This window comes from Cebus imitator, unplaced genomic scaffold (assembly GCF_001604975.1).
Source record: "Cebus imitator isolate Cc_AM_T3 unplaced genomic scaffold, Cebus_imitator-1.0 Scaffold242, whole genome shotgun sequence".
In the NCBI taxonomy this organism is placed as follows: domain Eukaryota; kingdom Metazoa; phylum Chordata; class Mammalia; order Primates; family Cebidae; genus Cebus; species Cebus imitator.
The window spans coordinates 2,198,355-2,215,284 of record NW_016107557.1 but is presented as its reverse complement, the minus strand read 5'-3'; the positions used below and the strand labels follow the sequence as shown (position 1 = coordinate 2,215,284).

Genomic DNA, 16,930 nt, shown 5'->3' with positions numbered 1-16,930 from the left:
AGCTTCCTAGAGCCCCTTGTACTGTACTGGGTTGTCCCTGTCCCAGGCACTCCCTGGAACTCTCTGGAACAGGCTCCTCTCATATCCATTTGGCCTATGGCCATGGTTCTCTGGCTGACCAGATTTTTTTAAATACTCTGTGTGAAATATTATTTTTCCTTTTTTTAAAAAAAATTTAGGCCAGGCACAATGGCTCACGCCTGGAATCCCAGCACTTTGGGAGGCTGAGGCAGGCGGATAACCTAAGGTCAGGGGTTCAAGACCAGCCTGGCCAACATGGTGAAATCCTACCCTTACTAAAAATACAAAAATTAGCCGGGAATGGTGATGTACCCGCCTGTAATCCCAGCTATTCGGGAGGCTGAGGCAAGAGAACTGCTTGAACCCAGGAGGTGAAGGTTCAGTGAGCCAAGATTGCACCACTGTACTCCAGTTTGAGCAACAGAGTGAAAATGTGTCTCAAAAGAAAATTTTTTTATATGAAATGCTTCATGAATTTGCATGTCACCCTCCCTGCAGGGCCATGCTAATCTTCTCTGTATCATTCCAATTCTAGTATATATGTTGCCAAAGCAAGCACGAAATATTATTTTTCAAAAGAATTGGAACCCAAGAAAATACATTTAACTTGACTATGCTAACACAGTCTGGTGTTTGGCAGGTCCCCAGGCCACCCTTTATAAACGTTGACTCCCCCATTTGTAACCAAGACCGCTCAGACTACCATGGGTCAGGGAAGGTTACATTCATCCACCCATCTACACTGGCCCCAGTCCCCACTTGCCAGATCAAGAGGACTGTGGCTGCCCTTTCCAGGAGAACCTGCAGAGAGTAAACTGTAACAACACTTCACTGAAGGCACCAGATAGCAGGAGAGTTTAACCCCAGCCTAACTCAGAAGTGATGCCTGCCTCGCCTGGCTTGCCACTGAGAGCCACAGGCTGCTCTCCCCAGCAAGGCAGTGGGGAGTAGCAAGTGTGTTCTAGTCCTTGAAGTCCACATGGCAATACCCAGGGCCCAGAGACAGGGCAACACCAGGGCACCCCGGCCTTCCCAGCCTCCCCAGCACCCTCCCACTCTCCACTTCCTGTCCTGGCCTCTGCCTCTCCCTGCACACATGGCAGGTGGAACGTCCACTTCTTTCTGAAGAAACTCCATCTTCTATCCACCAAAAGGAACATCACATAAAAATACCAGGGTCTGACGTCATTCATTTTTCCAAATTTAGGGGTTTAGTTGAAAATAACACTACCCTAGTTAAAGGCATCAGCCTAGTTCAAGAGCCCGATCGGCTCCCTGGGTCCCCTTCCCCAGGGACTTCTCAGCATTTGGAGAGGATGAGAGCCTCCTGTCTTCTTCCTCCGTGCAGCCCACAAAAGGGCGGGCGAAGAAGAAACACCCGTCACCCATGTCCCATGTTCCAAGCGTGTGTAAGCACCAGCGCTCAAACCTGGGCAGTGAGCCTGGAATCCTCACTACACAAGCATGAAACAGAAGCAGGTGTTCTGAGAAGCAACACTGTGATCAAAGTCACAGATGAGACAGTAAGACAAAGAGAAAAGTGGGCAGACAGGAGTGTCTGGGTAACTGAGCTCGCTCAAAGCACCAAGGTCGTGAATGCCATCACTGCCTTCAACCCAGAGGAGGGGCCCTGTCCTTGGCCTACCCCCTGCCTGCCCCCATAGGAAGTACGGGGGCCACGGGCATGTGCCCACAGCTCCTAGATGGCACTCAGCCCTCAGACCCCAGGAATCCCTGCCCATACCTCCCCAAACCTCCTTCTAGGGCCCCTTCCTCCTGCAGGATGGCCTGGGATGGCTGTGGGTGGGGGAGGACTGACGTGCCCACAGGCATGTACAGGAGACCCGTCCCTGTGCGGGACAGAATGGGAGGTGGGCCGAAAGGCAGCTGTTGAAAGTGAGGACTGCAGACTGAGACCAGCCCCCACTGCCACGCCCTGAGGCCAATCAACGAGGAGTCCAAGAATTCTACCAATTTCTTTTTCTTTTCTTTTTTTTTTAAGACAGGGTCTCACTCTGTTACCCCAGCTGGAGTGCAGTGGCAACGATCATAACTCACTGCAACCTCCGCCTCCTTGGATCAAGCAATCAATCCTCCCATCTCAGCCTCTGGAGTAGTTGGGATTACAGGCATGTACCGCCACGCCTGGCTAATTGTTAATTTTTTGTAGAGACAGAGGCCTCATTATATTGCCCAGGCTGGTCTCCAAGTACTGGGCTCAAGCAATCCTCCGTCAGCTTCTCAACGTTTTAGGATTATAGACATGAACCACTGTGCCCAGCCTAGCCCAAGGATTCTAAACTGGAACCTGGCTTTCCAGATACCACAGTGCATTTTTTAAGAGAATGTGTCCTCTACGCCTTTTTAAAGTTTGGTTTGTGACTTGTGTGCATTTGGACACACTACATCACAAACAGCCTCACCCAAGGAGAGTGAGGGCCATGGAACCGGAGGGCAGGAGGCCCAGAGCCTGGAAAGCCCCAGGCCAGGCTCACAGGGTCAGGGCTTCACCTGCCAGCTCCCAGCAGGGGGTGACCACACACACCAGGGAAGTCAGGGCTGGGGTTCAAAGAGAGGCCAAGGCTGCAGAGAGACTAGGAGCCATTTTGGGAAAGAAACGTGAAGTCACGTTTTGCACAACAGAACTGTCCCCACCAGCCGGGGAGGCCTTGGTTCATTCCTCAGGGAATCTCTTGTGTCCTGCGGGGCCGGCCTCTGATGAGAAGGAAGGGAGACAAGCTTTGCAGGGGAAGGTTTCCTCCCAGTCTCCTCACTCCTCCAGCACAGCGTTTCTCCAAAGTCCATTCCGCGGGCCCCAATCCCCACAGATAGCGCAGAGCAAGCAGGGGCCCAGAAACCAGCAGGTCGGCTTCTCCCTTGTCAAATCCAAGTGACAACGGACTTCCTGAAGCCACGCTGACACCTGCTTTCTGGCTCAATCAGACCCTTGGACTTAAATTCCAGACCAAAGACTAGCACTGATGGGTGGCTATTTCAGCAAAGGACAAAAACTTCTAAACTAGACACTTTCTTTTAAACCACTTGATAGCTGCATTTCTTTTTTTTTCTTTTTCTTCCCGCCACCCGCCCCCCCACCACCCTCAGATGGAGTCTCAATCTGTCACCCAGGCTGGAGTACAGTGGCACAATCTTGGCTCACTGCAATCTCCACCTCGCGGGTTCAAGCAATTCTCCTGCCTCAGCCTCCTGAGTAGCCGGGATTACAGGCACCCGTCACCACACCCGGCTAATTTGTGTATTTTTAGTAGAGACGGAGTTTCACCAGGTTGGAAAGGCTGGTCTCGAACTCCTGACCTCGTGATCTGCCTGCCTCGGCCTCCCAAAGTGCTGGGATTACAGGCGTGAGCTACAGCGCGCCGCCGATGGCTGATTTCTTACAGAGACCAAAGCTGGAGGAAGCGCTGTTCCAGGGATGCACAGGCTCTCCGCTCTCGGGATCCCCACACCAGATGGGTTAAACCAGCATTCGTTGGAGTCAGGAATTAAGCAATGGAAGCAAACAGCCTAAATAGGGGTGTTTGAGGACTCAGGAGAAGGCGACTGGGTAATCTCAGGCTCAAAGTTTGAAAGGGGAGCTCAGGGGCTGGGCTGTGGCCTTCTCATCACAGCCACACGCCTGTGTAGAGAGGTGTGGGGACCCACAAGGAGGCCGAGGAGCAGCACTGGGGTGAAGAGAGCAGTGGGAAGGCGGGGGACCTAAGGTTTAAAAAAAAAAAAAAAATCCGCCATTTGGAAACATTTGCAAAACTCCAGAAGAAAAACTTTTAAAAGTTCTCCACTCCCAAACACAAACATGCACACACACAATTAGGATTTTCCCAAAGTTTTCATCTATCTAAAAAGAAACTGCCAGTGCAAATTACAGAACATCGTCTCTTCCTCCCGTGGGGCGTTTCCACAGGCCTGGGAGGGAACGCAGAGGGTACCACTGAGGTCCCAGCCTGAAGCGTTCACGCGAGTAAACTCCCGTAAAAGCCCTGACGCACGCACATGCTGACTGCATAAGCCAGAATATCCGGCACTTTGGAGGCTGAAAGGCTCTTGGGGGTCCCCCAGGACAACTTCTTCCGTTAACAGAGGAGTCCGCTGAAGCGCAGAGCTAACAGAAAACAGCCAAAATTAAAATCCAAGTCACCCGACCGGGCATCGGCGGTCATTCCCTTCCACCACACAAAACTGGCCAGGAAGAGGGACTCGCGCGCCCTCCCAGACCGAAGCGCATTTCTTCGCTAATGCGCGAGGGAGAGGCTGCGTAGACCCGGCGCAGGGGGTGTTCATTTTCGGATCCAGGCCTGTAGTCACTTCAGCTAAACCCCGTTTCAAAGGGGTGGGGGTAGTCAGTGCGGAAGGGCCCCTGTATCTCCGGAGACGGAAACAGCAGGACTGGGAGGCCCTAAGCACGTTGTGCCCTGGGTGCGGCTGGAGGGCAGAGGTCAGAGACCCCGAAAAGCTCCACCGCCGCGCTCCACGGCCGTCTCTCCGCCAGGCTGGACTCAGCACGGGCGGCTACAGGGCTCCCGGCAGCGGCGCTGAGACCTCCCGGGCCATGTCGGCTCCGCCGCCCCGACGCCCTGGCCCGACTCGCGTCTCCCTCGGGCAGGGCACCGCGAGGGGCAGCAAAACGGTGGTGTGGGCAGGCGCCGCGGTCCTTCCTGTCTCCTCCCCGTCCGCCCCGGGGATCGTCCTTTTCCGCCCGGCTCCAAGCAAGGGTCCCCCAGCTGGCGCGCCCGCGAGTCCTCCCTCCGCTGCTGCTGGCCTGGCAGCGGCGTCGAGCGGGGGCGGTGGGGCGGGGCTCACGGCCATTGGCGGGCGGCGGGACGGGGGCGGGGGCGTGGAGGGTCGGTCCCTGGGCGCTGGGGGCCGGCCGCAGTCGCTGCCTTCATCCACAGAGCCAGTGCCCAGCGCAGAGCCGCGCCCGCGATGAGGGAGATCGTGCACATCCAGGCGGGCCAGTGTGGGAACCAGATCGGCACCAAGGTGGGCCGGGCGCCGCACTGGGTTTCCTCGCGGGTGGTCGGCTGGCGGTCCCCGGGTCTCCTGGCGCGACCCCCTGCCGGGGCGCGCACCCGCTCCGGCGCCCTGGGTCCTCCGAGCCGGATGCGGACCCGCGCGGGCCGCAGGGAGGGAGCACCCAGGGCGTGGCCGGCCGGGGACCCTGTACCCCTCGCTCCCCACCCCCACCCCAGCTGGGACCGGCCGCTGGCGGCTCAGGCGCGCCTGGAATTCGGCCGCCCGGGAGCCCGGGGTGGGCGCGGGTGGGGACGCCCCGGGCTCCGGGTTCTGAGCGTCTGTTTCCCCGCCTTGCCCTGCCCAAGTTTTGGGAAGTGATCAGCGATGAGCACGGTATCGACCCGGCCGGAGGCTACGTGGGAGATTCGGCGCTGCAACTGGAGAGAATCAACGTCTACTACAATGAGTCATCCTGTGAGTAGCGAGGCCGCCGCGCCCTGCCCGGCCGGGACCCGCGTGGACGCTCGGGCACGGCCTTCGCGGGCGGCGAGTTTGCTTCGGGAAAAGTTCTCCTGGGATGTAGCAGGATGCCGGGCCACTCCCTTCGCTCCTCCGGGGCGGGAAATCCGTTGTCAGTTTATTCAAACAGTTGGATTTGGCCTATCCCGAAGTCTGAGCGCTTGAACGGGACCACCCGTTAGTGTTCTGAAATCAACGCAGCAGTTCCTGCCCAGCCTTCTCTGTCTAGCTGGGCTCGGTGGCTCACGCTGTAATCCCAAAGTCCTGGGAGGCCGGGACGGGAGGATCATTTGGGCTCAGGAGTTCGAGATCAGCCTGGGTAGCATAGGAGACACCCCCGCCCCCCCCGCCCCGCTGCCACTGCCACCTCTACAACAATTTTTAAATTAGCCGGGCTTGGTGGCGCGCACCTGTAGTCCCAGTTACTGAGAGCTTGAGCGCAGAAGGTCGAGGCTGCAGTGAGCTGTGATCGTGCCACTGCACTCCAGCCTGGGTGACAGAGAGAGACCCTGTTATAATAAATCAGAGCGTTTTCTGAGAAAAATAAAGCTTTTTTTTTTTTTCCAGTTTAAAATTTTTTCCAGTTTAAAATTTCTTATTGGGGATTCTTGGCTAAAAGTTTGAAAAACGCTGTGTTAAGTACTTTTGTGGTCCCTTGCAGACCTCCCTGGAAGTTGAAACTGCAGGCAGTTCTGAGCAACTAGTGGAGTTTGGTAAAATTTCCAGGCTATGATTTATCCAAGTTTAGAAATAATATCATTCCTGTCCTGAATATCTACATATATATATTGGGACTACACTTATACATTAATTCAATAATTTTTATTATAAAAGCAGTGCATGTCCTTCACAAAACAACAAAAAGCAAAAACATAGAACACCCAGAAAGTGACAGGTGCTACCCTTGCACACACATGCGATATCTCCTGGGAGATATACTTTTGGTTTATTGAAGGCTCCACTTTGGAGACACTTTCTGCTTGTCCACACAAGAGCTGGGAAGTGCAGTATGCATGAATCACTAGGTTTTATTCATTTAAGCAACAATGACAAAAGGCTGGGAACATCAAGTAATGGAAGATGAAATTTCTAGAGGACATTAAGGACAATTCCAGTATACACTGCACTTCCTGGTAACCCGTCGGCCCAGCTTGGATACATTCATTTTCTTTTTTTTTTTTTTTTTTTTTTTTTTGTATTTTTAGTAGAGACAGGGTTTTGCTATGTTGGCCAGGCTGGTCTTGAACTCCTGGCCTCAGGTGATCCACCTGCCTCAGGCTCCCGAAGTGCTGGGATTACAGGCATGAGCCACTGCATCCAGCCTGGTACATCCATTTTCGATCTGGGCATGTGCACTGCAGGACAGGAGTTGACGAGTGGGTCCTATTTGGAATCATATTAACCTTGTCCTCATTGGGAACGAGTTCTAGCCCAGTTGGCATGAAAATGACACACAAGAACACTCTGACTCAAAATGAGAATGACCCTGGGGAAACAGAGCCAGTGGAGTGCTCCCAGTAACAAGGTGCTCAGATTGCACATGGGCACAGGTATGTGTATGCGTGGGGGAGGTGTCACAAAGTGGGAAATTTCATCCAAACCTGGCAATTTGCTGTAATAAATAGTGGAAATAAATATTTCCATGGTGCTAAAATCATAAAACTTCCTAACAGGAAAGAGGTATCAGGGTGAGCTGGAAAATACAGTAGGCAGGAAGTTAGTGGACTTGATTTCTCATCTTGCTGCTTCCTGGAACTTCCTCTGCCAGATCATGCCTGGGCTGGTTCTTCATTCCAGTGTTGGTTCTGGGATTTTTTTTTTTTTTTTAAGAGACAGGGCATCACTCTGTAGCCCCAGGCTGGAGTGCAGTTGCACAGCCATGGCTCACTGCAGCCTTGACCTCCTGGGTTCAGGTGATCCTCCCACCTCAGCTTCCAGAGTAGCTGGGACTAGGGGTGCACACCACCTTAGCTAATTTTTTTTTTTTTCCAGAAATAGGGCTTTGCTCTCTTGCCCAGACTGATCTTGAACTCCTGGGCTCAAGCAGTCTGCCCACCTCGGCTTCCCAAAATGCCGAGATTAAAGGCTTGAGCCAGTGTGCCCAGCCAATTCTGTGATTCTAAGAAAGTGCCTGTACCCTCTCTGAAAAGACCCTGGTTGATCCATCCCAAGCAGCTATAACTGGTGGAATTTGAAAGGGGAAAGTCCATTATTTCAGAAACCTGAAAGTAACTCTTGTGGGTGGCTCTTTTCTCCTCTAGCTCAGAAATATGTGCCCAGGGCCGCCCTGGTGGACTTAGAGCCAGGCACCATGGACAGCGTGCGCTCCGGGCCTTTCGGGCAGCTTTTCCGGCCTGACAACTTCATCTTCGGTACGTTCCATCTTTCTCACGTTCTTCTTTAAAAAAAAAAAAAAAAAAAAAAAAAAAATCAGTTTATATGCCAGGTTTAAAGCATCATGGGTCATACAAAAACTGTGAATGGAAATCAGCAGTCCCCAGCCCCACCCCTCCCGCCCCCAGCTGGGTTTATCACAGGGAACAGTTTTTTTAAAATCTTGACTTTTTTGGTAGGAAACGACCTCTGTATCTCTAAATGAAATTCTTCTACTGACAGTTCTTGATTAACAAGCAAAAACCAAGAAACAATTTTAGACATCAGTTTTTTTCTCCCTGTCATTATAAAGTTATTTTGCCTTTTGTTTTTGGTTCCTATATTGGTTTTATCAGAATTAGGTAAATCCTTTTTTCCTTGCTTCTTCCACCTAAAAAATGATGGTAAAACCGATCTTTCTGTAGACTTCTAAAGAAAATTATATAAAATTAAATGAAGTGGTACCATTAGTGTTATCAAGTAGAACCTACAAGATACGTGGCAGATTTGGAAGTTTCCCACGTGACTGTTTTATTGCTGGAGACCACATATCTATTTACATTATTGCAAAAAAAAAAAACCTCACCCAACCAAACGTATTTCCAATACCTGAGAAAGGTAGTGTTTTCCAAGAAAATGTCAGCATTTGTAGGCTGATTCTAGCTTAAAGGCACTACAATGTAGGCATCAAATACATCATGAAAAATCTACATTCCAACCCCTTTCTCAAAAAGCACCAACCAGGAAGAGATAGTTTAATTGAGGGTAACAGGCTATCCCATTATCTAAACCATTCCAGAGAAAAAATAATGGGAAACTTCCAACATTTCCAATGAGGCTAGGTAGCTTCTGCTAGAACATACACGTGAAAGCTCTATATCAAACTCACTTAAAAATATAGATGCAAAAATCCAAAATAAAATATTTAGAATATCAAATGCAGTTGTGTTTTTAAAAAATATTAATAGCACATTGTGACCAAGTAAGACTGAGAGGCAGACAGTGTAATGGTTAGGAGTCTGGCTGTGCTGCCATACTCCCTGGGTTTAAATCTTGGCCCTGCCACTCACTAGGTGGACTGAGACTTATTTAACTTATTTGTGACTTAATTTCCTCATTGTAAGTGGGACTGTCTACCTCTTAGTGAGATGTGAGGATTAAATAAATACTTAGAATGTCTAGTAAAAAATCAGTGTTTGATAAATATTAGCAACATCCCAGGAATGCAAGGATGGTTCAACATTAAGAAGCCTACTAATAGATTAAAAACAACATTTTAATAGATGCCCCCAAAAGTGTTTTTTTTTTTCTGACTCCCAGCAGGAAACAATTTTTATTCTTTTTGACAGAGTCTCACTCTGTCTCCAGGCTGGAGTGCAGTGGCGCAATCTTGGCTCACTGCAACTTCTGCCTCTGGGGTTCAAGCGATTCTCCTGCCTCAGCCTCCCAAGTAGCGAGGTCTACAGACGTTTGCCACTACACTTGGCTAATTTTTGAATTTTTAATAGAGATGGGGTTTCACCATATTGGCCAGGATGGTCTGAATCTCTTGACCTCATGATCCACCCTACTTGGCCTTCCATAGTACTAGGATTACAGGCGTGAGCCACTACGCCAGGCCAGGAAACAATTTTTTTTTAAAAAAGATAAAGTTTTGGATGTGTTCCTGATTTGCAGAAGACAAAAAATTTCTTTGTAAGTTGGAAGTAGAAAGAAACTTCCTTTATTTACAGATTATCTACCAGAAACCCATGGCAACATTATACTGCCTGGTGAAACATTAGAAGTGTTCCCAGCAGAATTAGGTATAAGAAACAAATGTCCATTTTCTCTATAATTATTCCATGTTCTGAAGGCTTTAGCCAGTGCACAAAAGCCAGAGAAGGAAAAGATACAAATATTGTAAAGGAAAAGACAAAACTGTTATTTGTAGATGAAATTATTCTCTTGGAATTTCCAGATAGGCTGTCAGCTGAAAAATGACTAGAACTTACAAGACTTCAGTAAGGCAGCCAGACACAAGATAAAAGTATTCAGAAATTCATAGTTTTGCTATCAGGCGACCGGTCCTTCTGATTAGCCTGGAACTGGGAGAAGGTGTTCCCCAGGACGTGAGACTTTGAGTGCTAAAACTGTCAGGGTCCCAGGCAAACTGGAACAGAAGAATCACCTTAAAAGCAATAATCAGTTATAAGATACATGGGGGAACACATCCTATTCACAATTGTAATAAAAGCTAGAAATACCTGGGGACAAAATGTCCTGGTGACTAGAGGTGACAGGCAATTAAAACAAAATATTTTTTCTCCCACCAGATTGGCCAGTATTTTAGAAGCTGCTAAGAGCTAGTGTTGGTGAAAGTGTTTGGGAAAATAACAGCTGTTCAGAGAACTACTTTTAACAGATTGAGCAAATCAATAATTTCCATCCAAGAGTTCCAGTTCAAGGAATCCGTTCTGCAGAAATGCCCACACATGGAGGTTGCAGATTGGCCTCCAGAAGAGCTGAATCCATTCGCACGCCCACATTGGGTGTCTGAGAGCCCCTCTTGCCCTTACCACCACCACATGGTGTGTCATCCTTAAATTTGGAAGGATTGCTCTGTGAGCACTGTAGTGGACCTGACTTGGATAACATTAATACTCTGTATTGTGAGGAAGGAAAAAGGACCACCCCATTTTATACAGATCAGCACTGAACAACTCACTTAGTAGGTATAGACTCAGCAGCCACAGTTTCTTTCTGGACCACATTCCCAGGTCACAGAGTTAACATAGCCAGGAAGACATAGCACCACACCAGGAGAGGGAAACTGAGCAGCTGACCCTAGCTCTGCCCGTTGGTGGCATCAGTTCCCTTCTCTGAGTGTCTTCACTTTACAGTCTGAAATGAAGGACCCCCAAGCATCTTGGTGTCGTAGACCCATGTAAGAATCTGCAGGAAGAAATGGCCCTATCACCCCACTTCCTTGTAGAATTCTGCCCAGTCGTTTCCCCTTGAGGTTCAGTGGATTTTTGGTAAGAATCTGAGTGGACTGCTAAGATATCTTGAGTCAGAATTACAGTTGCCTGAGTCTGCCATAGTCTCAGCAAGCTTTACCAGACACAATTCATGTATTTCTAACCAATACACCTTCTAGAAATCACACCTCTTAGATAGGCAATGTGTGCACACGGTGCGCAGCTGGAAAAGGCCTCACAGTGAAAGCCCGCCTCCCTCGCCACCTGCCTCCCCCTGCAGGAGTGCTTCCTGAGATACAGAAACATTTCAAGCACATCTGTGAATTTTATAGATAAAGAAGATCTTAAAGTTTTACTTAAGTAAAATATATAACTTCTTCAAAGAAGGATATGAAACGGCAGTAAAAGACAGGCATAAACGTAGCAGTTTACAACATAGGGTCAACTGTGAGCTCAGCTGTAGCTGAGAATTAATTTTAGCTCTGAGTTTCTGGCAACTAAATCCAAAAAAGGAAGCACAGCAGGTGACACAGCTGACATCGTCTCATGAAGGGGAATATAACCTTTTAACATATTTAAAAGGGAGCTCTCCCTGCCATCCTGAATGACTTGTATTTATTTCTTTCTGATTTTTACTTTGCTTTGCTTTTATTTTTCAGCAAAAACTAATATAATCACATTCTTAAAAAGTTTAAAGCTAGAGTTAAAAAAAAATTTCATACGCTCTTCATGTTAGTATAATCATTGTTAGCACTGAGGTATTTTTTCACCTTTGTTTCTTTCTATTTACTGACTTTCATTAGTTGTAATCACGATATCATTTATATCTTTTTCCATTGAACATTATATTATAAACCATATTTCATATTACTGTTTCGTTTCTAAAATACATAATTTTCAATAGCTCCATAATGTGCAATTAATTCTTTATGTAACTTTATAATGGCCAATAATCAGGAAGCTGTTTCTTTCCAACTTTTTGCTCTTTTTTTTTTGAGATGGAGTTTTGCTCTTGTTGCCCAGGCTGGAGTGCAATGGTGCGATCTCGGCTCACCGCACACTCCGCCTCCTGGGTTCCAGCAGTTCTCCTGCCTCAGCCTCCTGAGTAGCTGGGATTTCAGGAATATGCCACCACGCCTGGCTACTTTTGTATTTTTAGTAGAACAGGGTTTCTACCTGTTGGTCAGGCTGGTCTCAGACTCCCAACTTCAGGTGATCCGTGTGCCTTGGCCTCCCAAAGTGCTGGGATTACAGGCGTGAGCCACCACACCTAGCCAACTTTTGCTCATAAAAGGAATATTGAGGCCAGGTACGGTGACTCATGCCTGTAATCTCAGCACTTTGGGAGGACAAGGCGGCAGATCATGAGGTCAAGAGATTGAGACCATCCTGGCCAACATGGTGAAAACCCATCTGTGCTAAAAATACAAAAATTAGCTGGACATGGTAGCGCATGCCTGAAGTCCCAGCTACTTAGGAGGCTGAGGCAGGAGAAGTGCTTGAACCCAGGAGGCGGAGGTTGCAGTGAGCCAAGATCGTGCTATTGCACTCCAGCCTGGCAATAGAGAGAGACTCCGTCTCAAAAAACAAACAAACAAAAACCAAAGGAATATTGAACATCTTCTTAAATTTGTATATTCCTGACTTTGACTTCAGAATAGATTCTCAAAAAGCAAAATTACTGGGTCAAAGAGTGAGGAGATACAAGCCCTTTTTACACACTTCCAATTGAATTAATGCCACCAGCAGTAAAACCCTATTCTACTGAAAACACAAAATTAGCCAGGCGTGAAAATACAGTTTTTGCTGCACTTTTGCCTGAAATTAAACTTTTCAAAGAAATGTAGCAACTGAATGCTTATTTTGTGAGAGACTCAGGGCTTTATAAAAAATGTAAGAACTGCTCTGAATTTGGCTTTCTATGCTGACATAAATTGTCATTGTGAAAAAGAGAAACCTGCACACGTATCACACCAGGACCCGCACATAGAGGAGCCAGAAGACAGGACATTAAAATGCATCTCAGTGCTTGCTGCACTGTTCCCAGGGGCAGGGTGGTTAGCCGAAACTCACACCACGCCCATTACTGCTTTTTGAGAGAAAATAGGAAAAAAAAGTATCCAATTCTACATGGTTTAGTATGTTCACACTCAGACTTGTTACACAGGGCTTCATGTACCCGTGGTCAGTTTTAGTTCTTAAATGGGTGGTAGGTGTGTAGAGATTCATGATATTATTTTTCATATGCTCTTGCATGCCTTAACTCTGTCAAAAGAAAGATGTCAGTTTTCTAAAAGGTGTGGTCACGGAAAAGGCAGCTTTCATGGAGAAGGTTTACGGCAGGTCATGGCTGTCTGGCCCAAGCCCAATCTGCCCCAGTCTTGGCAGCAACTGAGGGAGCCATCCAGTCTGGATGGGCACCTTGAGGTGGCCTTACCCACCAGCTGTCAGCACAGTGCAGTCGGGACCTGGCCAGGTCTTAGAGAGAGTCAAAGCCATGAACTGACCTTTATGAAATGAGTGCATCACAAACTGTGAAGTGGTGAGAAGCTAGTTTGTCATAGCCGCCACTTCAGCAATTGTGTAGGTTTTCTTCAGTTTATTTGAATCGAACATTTGGGAGAGTGTAAGTTCTGTCTAGCTGTTGATAATTGGGATCACGAAGATTAAAACAAATTATGACAGACCTATGGTACTCATTTAGTTATCTAATTGTCCCTGTAAGCTTTCAAAAATGTTAGAAATGACCTTTGGTGTTTAAAAGCTTTCCCAAAATTGCTTCTTGTATCTTTGCTTCATCTGACATGCAACCCTATTTTTGATTCAGAATGTTTTAAGTTTTCAACAGGTTGTTCTGACATGATATGCCTTTAATTGGAATTTTAACAAGTTGACACTATTTTTAGTTAAGAATTGTGAATTGTTTAAATGAATATGCTTGTTTTGTTAAGATAACATATTTGTTAGGCCGGACACGGTGGCTCATGCCCATAATCCCACCACTTGGGGAGGCCAAGGCAGGCGGATCACGAGGTCAGGAGTTCGAGACCAGCCTGACCAACATGGCAAAACCCCTACTAAAAATACAAAAAATTAGCTGGGCATGGTGGCATTCGCCTATGATCCCAGCTACTCAAGTGGCTGAGGCAGGAGAATGACTTGAACCTGGGAGGCAGAGGTTGCAGTGAGCCGTAATAGTGCCACTACACTCAAGCCTGGACGACAGTGAGACTCCGTCTCAAAAAATACATATTATAATAATAATATATTCGTTATGGAGAAGAGAAGTATCCAGAATGTATGAACATTCTATATTGTTTAGCTAAATAGTTTTTAAGTTGTTCTCCAGTAAAAGAGGCAGGATTGTCTGTGAACTGGAGATGATCCATCCTCACTGGCTTTATACAATATTGTTTCAGTTAGAGTTGGTAAATTACAATAAACCAGTGTCATTACATTTTCAAATAGAGTTTGAAATGATTTAGGAAACACAAACTTACATTAGTAGTGTATTCTTTTAAAAGTGAAAGTTACCTGTAATCTCGACACTTTGGGATGCCCAGATGGGCGGATCACCTGAGATCAGGAGTTCGAGACCACCCTGGCCAACATGGTGAAACCCTGTCTCTACTAAAAACACAAAACATAGCTGGGCATGATGGCAGGCACCTGTAATCCTCAGCCTCTTGAGTAGCTGGGATTACAGGTGCATGCCACCATGGCCAGCTAATTTTTATATTTTTAGTAGAGACAGGATTTCACCATGTTGGCCAGGCTGGTCTCAAACTCCTGAACTGGTGGATCCGCCTGCCTTGGCCTCCCAAAGTGCTGGGATTACAGGCGTGAGTCACTGTGCCCAGCCCAACAAATATATTATTTCAATAAAATAAGCATATTCATTTAAACAATTCCCAATTCTTAACTAAAAATAGTGTCAACTTGTTAAAATTCCAATTAAATCCCAGCTCAGGAGGCTGAGGCAGGAGAATCGCTGGAACCCGAGAGGCAGAGTTGCAGTGAGCCAAGATTGAGCCACTGTACTCCAGCCTGGGTGACAGAGCAAGACCCTGAAAAAAAAAAAAAAAAAAAAAAAGGAAGAAAAGAAAGCTTCCCAGTTGGGCACAGTGGCTCATGCCTGTAATCCCAACACTTTGGGAGGCTGAGGCAAGTGGATCACTTGAGCCCAGGAGTTTGAAGCCAGCCTGGCAACATAATGAGACCCCCTATGTACAAAAAAATTTTTTTTAATTAGCTAGGCGTGGTGGTATGCACCTGGGGTCCCAGCTATTCAGGAGGCTGAGATGGGAGGATCGCTTGAGCTGGGAGGTTGAGGCTGCAGTGAGCCGTGTTTGCACCACTGCACTCCAGCCTGGGCGACAGAGCAAGACCCTGCCTCAAAAAAAATAAAAACTTTTCCTTAATGAATTGCTGGTTGTATAGCAGGAGTGCCTATTCGATTGTTGGAAAGTTTTGTGGGAAAAGAATGAAGCACCAGAAAGTTAAACATTCTTCCAGTCTCTTTCTACATTGCTAACTTTTTCTTCCAGATTCAGGGCTAGAAGACCGGGCAGGGAATGCACAGACCCTTGACACTTACTCCATCACCCAGTGTGAGCTCAAAACCAGAGGGGGAACTCTGAGAAAACCCTGGGGACCTGTTGCAGCCCTACTGGCAAAGCTTAGAGTTGGCAGCCTCGTGCTAACTGTCTGGCGTCACTGACTAACATCACACCGTATCAGTACAGAAGACGTTCAGCTCTTGACTCCCAAATATTTAACTGGAACGTCTGTTGCTATGAGACAGTGGCAAAATATTTTTCACAATTCACCAGCTTCCTACTTTCTTCAAGAGCACAGAACACTTCATGGCTAATCATAGTGTAAATACGGAGGAAGCTGGGTAAATGGTGTGAGCTGTCGAGGTAGTCAAGTTTAGCATCTCCATCTACTCACAGCTAGCTCAAGTCTGATTGGTTGGGGTTCTATGTTTGCCAAAAACCACCTACTATTTTCAGCTGTTGGTTTCTGATATTTTAATGAATTAGGTCCTCGGCTATTTTGACAGTTGCCCTGAGTCTTTCCTTTGTAAAATGTGACAGTTCTGGCCCCGAGTGTGGACCAGCCCCGAGCCTCTTCCTCCCAATGCCTGCATTGTAGTCCTGCCAGGTGCTGCCTGCTGGGCTGGGTGGAGAAGGGGTGGGGAGAAGTTGGTGCAGGCTTAGGAAGGACAGTGACCATTTTCTCATCTGCTAAGAGAAGGCAGTCAGCTAGGTTTCACTGTGCAACACAGCTGGGCAGGAAGAAAGAGAATCCTTGTTCATAAGAGAACAGTCACATTCTAGATGCTGTCTAGGGCTGTGAACAACACAAGGAGACGGCCATCTGAGAGGGCTGAAGTGGCCGGGCCACGGATGTGCTGCTGGCACACAGCAGGCATCTGCCTAGCTGGCCCCTCTGCAGAGCCACAGGGCCTGTCCTGCCAGTGGCATTGGGCCTTGGACTGCCAAATGGGGCAAAGACAACAGAAGAGAAAGGCTGAGCTGACTTCTCAGTGGGGCTGAAACAGATATCTGGGGTGGCTGGTACTGCAGACCAGTGCAAAGGCCCGCTGTAGTCAGTTTCGGCTGGCCAGTTCTGCTCACTGGAAACTTCAGTATTTCTTATTTAAATGTGTGGTTTTGTTTGTTTGTTTGAGATGGGGTGTCGCCCTGTCACCCAGGCTGGAGTGCAGTGGTATGATCATAGCCCACTGCAGCCTCAAATTCCTGGTCTCAAGCAATCCTCCCACTTCACCCTCCTGTGCTAGGATTACAGGTGTGAGCTACCATGGCTGGCCTTAAAGAAAAAAAACAAAACAAACAGAAAAAAAGAGTGTTTAATGTTTTCACATCAAAGTTAAAGCAAACTGCTTGTACACACTTTTTTCAAATAGTACACATAGATTGTGTATACAGCGCAGAAAGGGAAAGCCTTCATCCCTTCTACTGGTGGCCCCTGAGGTTTTATTCCGTAGGGAGATAACTGAGTATGTAGACAGTTGGGCTGTGTCCTGCTGGCGGTTTTTTTGGTTTTTTTTTTTTTTTTTT

At 47.6% G+C, this 16,930-nt stretch overlaps 1 protein-coding gene, 1 long non-coding RNA gene and 1 other non-coding gene across 4 annotated transcripts in view; 2 read left to right on the top strand and 1 right to left on the bottom strand.

Moving 5' to 3' along the window:
* Positions 1–473: 473 nt before the first annotated feature.
* Positions 474–580, bottom strand: LOC119466947. Its single transcript, XR_005195458.1, has one exon. It is a non-coding gene; the product is annotated as a U6 spliceosomal RNA (small nuclear RNA).
* Positions 581–4,732: 4,152 nt separating this feature from the next.
* TUBB6 (tubulin beta 6 class V) overlaps positions 4,733–16,930 on the top strand; it is a 15,842-nt gene continuing 3,644 nt past the window's right edge. The window contains exons 1-3 of one of the 2 annotated variants that reach the window (XM_017498471.2): positions 4,733–5,019; positions 5,358–5,466; positions 7,773–7,883. In XM_017498471.2, coding sequence (XP_017353960.1) covers positions 4,963–5,019; positions 5,358–5,466; positions 7,773–7,883 — 277 coding nt within the window. In that variant the 5' untranslated portion in view covers positions 4,733–4,962. The remainder of the gene's footprint in view (positions 5,020–5,357; positions 5,467–7,772; positions 7,884–16,930) is intronic. The other variant, XM_037727873.1, reaches the window with a different exon arrangement.
* LOC108282496 overlaps positions 9,776–16,930 on the top strand; it is an 8,053-nt gene continuing 898 nt past the window's right edge. The window contains exons 1-2 of the long non-coding RNA XR_001816442.1: positions 9,776–9,786; positions 11,361–11,368. This is a non-coding gene — a long non-coding RNA (uncharacterized LOC108282496). The remainder of the gene's footprint in view (positions 9,787–11,360; positions 11,369–16,930) is intronic.